General features: G+C 46.1%; 1 protein-coding gene across 5 annotated transcripts in view; it reads right to left on the minus strand.

Moving 5' to 3' along the window:
- Positions 1 to 1,981: 1,981 nt before the first annotated feature.
- Positions 1,982 to 3,927, minus strand: part of ccdc120a (coiled-coil domain containing 120a) — a 22,495-nt gene continuing 20,549 nt past the window's right edge. For 2 of the 5 annotated variants that reach the window (XM_061924463.2, XM_072914490.1), the window contains 2 exons: positions 3,775 to 3,874; positions 1,982 to 3,689 (listed from right to left, as the gene is read on the minus strand). In XM_061924463.2, the coding sequence (XP_061780447.2) occupies positions 2,717 to 3,689; positions 3,775 to 3,874 (1,073 nt within the window). In that variant the 3' untranslated portion in view covers positions 1,982 to 2,716. The remainder of the gene's footprint in view (positions 3,690 to 3,774; positions 3,875 to 3,927) is intronic. The other 3 variants (XM_072914492.1, XM_061924472.2, XM_061924481.2) reach the window with 3 other exon arrangements.

Here is a 3,927-nt window from a genome sequence, read left to right on the forward strand (position 1 = left end):
TCAGATTTCATATTTTAGCGTTGAAAGTAAAAACTTTTTTTTTTTTAACACTTTAACGACTGACACCCTTTTGGGTCCCCCGAAGCCTTTAGTCAGATTTCATATTTTAGCGTAAAAAGTAAAAACTTTTGTTTTTATTTTTAACACTTTAACAACTGAGACCCTTTTGGGTCCCCCGAAGCCTTTAGTCAGATTTCATATTTTAGCGTTGAAAGTAAAAAATTATTTTTATTTTTAACACTTTATCGACTGAGACCCTTTTGGGTCCCCCGAAGCCTTTAGTCAGATTTCATATTTTAGCATTGAAAGTAAAAACTTTTTTTTTTTTTTTTTAACACTTTAACGACTGACACCCTTTTAGGTCCCCCGAAGCCTTTAGTCAGATTTCATATTTTAGCGTTGAAAGTAAAAACTTTTGTTTTTATTTTTAACACTTTAACAACTGAGACCCTTTTGGGTCCCCCGAAGCCTTTAGTCAGATTTCATATTTTAGCGTTGAAAGTAAAAATTTTAGTTTATTTTTAACATTCTAACGACTGAGACCCTTTTGGGTCCCCCGAAGTCTTTAGTCAGATTTCATATTTTAGCGTTGAAAGTAAAAAATGTTTTTTTATTTTTAACACTTTAACGACTGAGACCCTTTGGGTCCCTGAAGCCTTTAGTCAGATTTCATATTTTAGCGTTTAAAGTAAAAACATTTTTTTATTTTTAACACTTTAACGACTGAGACCCTTTTGGGTCCCCCGAAGCCTTTAGTCAGATTTCATATTTTAGCGTTGAAAGTAAAAACATTTTTTTTATTTTTAACACTTTAACGACTTTGACCCTTTTTGGTCCCCCGAAGCCTTTAGTCAGATTTCGTATTTTAGCGTCGAAAGTAAAAAAGAAAAAAAAAAATTACACTTTAAGGAGTGAGACCCTTTTGGGTCCCCCGAAGTCTTTAGTCAGATTTCATATTTTAGTGTCGAAAGTAAAACAATTTTTTAATTTTTAACACTTTGACGACTGAGACCCTTTTGGGTCCCCCAAAGCCTTTAGTCAGATTTCATATTTTAGCGTTGAAAGTAAAAACATTTTTTTATTTTTTACATTTTAACGACTGAGACCCTTTTGGGTCCCCCGAAGCCTTTAGTCAGATTTCATATTTTAGCGTTGAAAGTAAAAAATTATTTTTATTTTTAACACTTTATCGACTGAGACCCTTTTGGGTCCCCCGAAGCCTTTTGGGTCCCCCGAAGCCTTTAGTCAGATTTCATATTTTAGCATTGAAAGTAAAAACTTTTTTTTTTTTTTTTAACACTTTAACGACTGACACCCTTTTAGGTCCCCCGAAGCCTTTAGTCAGATTTCATATTTTAGCGTTGAAAGTAAAAACTTTTGTTTTTATTTTTAACACTTTAACAACTGAGACCCTTTTGGGTCCCCCGAAGCCTTTAGTCAGATTTCATATTTTAGCGTTGAAAGTAAAAATTGTAGTTTATTTTTAACATTCTAACGACTGAGACCCTTTTGGGTCCCCCGAAGTCTTTAGTCAGATTTCATATTTTAGCGTTGAAAGTAAAAACATTTTTTTATTTTTAACACTTTAACGACTGAGACCCTTTTGGGTCCCCCGAAGCCTTTAGTCAGATTTCATATTTTAGCGTTGAAAGTAAAAACATTTTTTTATTTTTAACACTTTAACGACTTTGACCCTTTTTGGTCCCCCGAAGCCTTTAGTCAGATTTCGTATTTTAGCGTCGAAAGTAAAAAAGAAAAAAAAAAATTACACTTTAAGGAGTGAGACCCTTTTGGGTCCCCCGAAGTCTTTAGTCAGATTTCATATTTTAGTGTCGAAAGTAAAACAATTTTTTAATTTTTAACACTTTGACGACTGAGACCCTTTTGGGTCCCCCAAAGCCTTTAGTCAGATTTCATATTTTAGCAGTGAAAGTAAAAACATTTTTTTATTTTTTACATTTTAACGACTGAGACCCTTTTGGGTCCCCCGAAGCCTTTAGTCAGATTTCATATTTTAGCGTTGAAAGTAAAAACATTTTTTTATTTTTTACATTTTAACGACTTTGACCCTTTTTGGTGCCCCGAAGCCTTTAGTCAGATTTCATATTCTAACGTTGAAAGTAAAAAATAAATAAAAAATGACACTTTAAGGTGTGAGACCCTTTTGGGTCCCCCAAAGCCTTTAGTCAGATTTCATATTTTGGCGTTGAAAGTAAAACGTTTTTTTAATTTTTAACACTTTAACGACTGAGACCCTTTTGGGTCCCCGGGAACTTTAACGATCGGCAAAATTGTGTTCCAATAAATACTGTATTGGTTTTGAAAATGAAAAATATCAACGTGGCCCCCGTGGGCGGCCCCCGGTGTAAAAGGTTTGGACACCCCTGTCCCTAATCAATACGCCTCTGATCAATACCCGTCATGTGATTGTCACCTCAGCTGATTGAAATCAATAAAAACATTGCTCCTCTCACACAGCCACACCTGAAGGAAGTGGTCACGTGATGACGTCATCGGGCGTCCTGATGGCGTCGTGGAGACGGCCGCCATGTTTGCTTACGTGCTTCAGGTAGAACCTGAACGACGACAAAGAAACCACTCATTATTGCTCTCTCTCTCTCTTCCGCGTCCTCGGGGCTGGTGGGCGGAGTCTTTGGGCGTAGTCACCAAGCGTGAAAAGATTGCTCTCCCTGAGGCGGCGGCGGCATGCGCAGGCTCAGCGCCGCCGCCCACTTCCTGAAGTGGCGCCGTCCTGATCGGCCGAGCGGTCAGACCAGAGTCCCTGGCGACGTCGGTTCTGCAGGCGCTTCCCTGAGAGGGACTTCCTGTTTGCGGGGAGGGGCGGAGTCCAGGTAGAGCGAGCAGTCCACAGACCTGAGAGAAAGGAGAGAGGGGAGGGGGGAGCGTGTTGCCATGGTAACAGCCGGCCGTGCACCCACCTGCCGTGCAGCGGGTGTCCGTGGAAGGTGACGGAGTGCGGCAGCGCCCCCTGCAGGCCGTGAGTGGTGCGCCTGCGCTGCGCGGCGCCCCCGCCTTGACCCTTGACCTTGTTGTCGGCGTGGGAGGAGCCTGCGGTGTTCCTCAAGTACCAGTCCCTCAGACCTGTCAACGGGAGGGCGGCGGCGGCGTCAGCGTGAACGGGGAGGCGACGAAGTGTCTTACCTTCCAGGGCGAGGGCCTTGTGGAGGTTCCTGGCGGCGCCCCCCGGGCGGGCGTCCTGCGCGGGAGCTGGCTGCGGCGGCAGCAGGTGTGGGTGGGGGTCGGGCTGGATGGGGGAGTCGGCCTGCGACACGGGCAGGAAGGGGCCGCAGGACTTGGTGCGGGTGACCTTGACGCGGCGCTGCTCGCCCATGTGAACGCGGTAGGCGGGCGGCGCCACCGGGGGCGGCCGGGAGGAGGCGTGGCCGTTGTAGTGCGGCGGCGGCCGGTGCGGTTTGGCGCGCTGCCGCTGTTTGGTCAGCACGTAATCCAGCAGGAGGTCGCCGTAGCCCCGCCCTGCCTCCGGGGGGGCGCCTCCTCCGGACCGTGCCACCCCTCCCTCCTCCTCCTCTGACGGCCCGTCTGCGCTGTTGCCGCGACGGGCCGCCTCGGACGGGCGGGAGGTCGGCGAGCTGTCATGGGAGCGAGGAGGGGCGGGGAGCTGGAGGAGGAGGGGCCTGTGGCTGGCGAGAACCTCAGGAAGCTCCGCCCTGAAGTGGAACACCTTGATCAGACTCTCTTGTCTTATCTTAACTTATCTGATCTTATCACCTGTAACTTATCTGATCTTATCACCTGTGGCACAGCGAACTCCTCCTGGCTTTGCTGGGATAGAAGAGCTCCACTGGAGAACCAGTGCCCACCAGCAGGGGGCGACCCTGAGCCACACACTCATCTGGAACGTGACCATGACGTCATCCACCTTCTGCTGTGTGTGTGTGTGTGTGT

Source organism: Nerophis lumbriciformis, linkage group LG01 (genome assembly GCF_033978685.3).
Source record: "Nerophis lumbriciformis linkage group LG01, RoL_Nlum_v2.1, whole genome shotgun sequence".
Lineage (NCBI taxonomy): Eukaryota > Metazoa > Chordata > Actinopteri > Syngnathiformes > Syngnathidae > Nerophis > Nerophis lumbriciformis.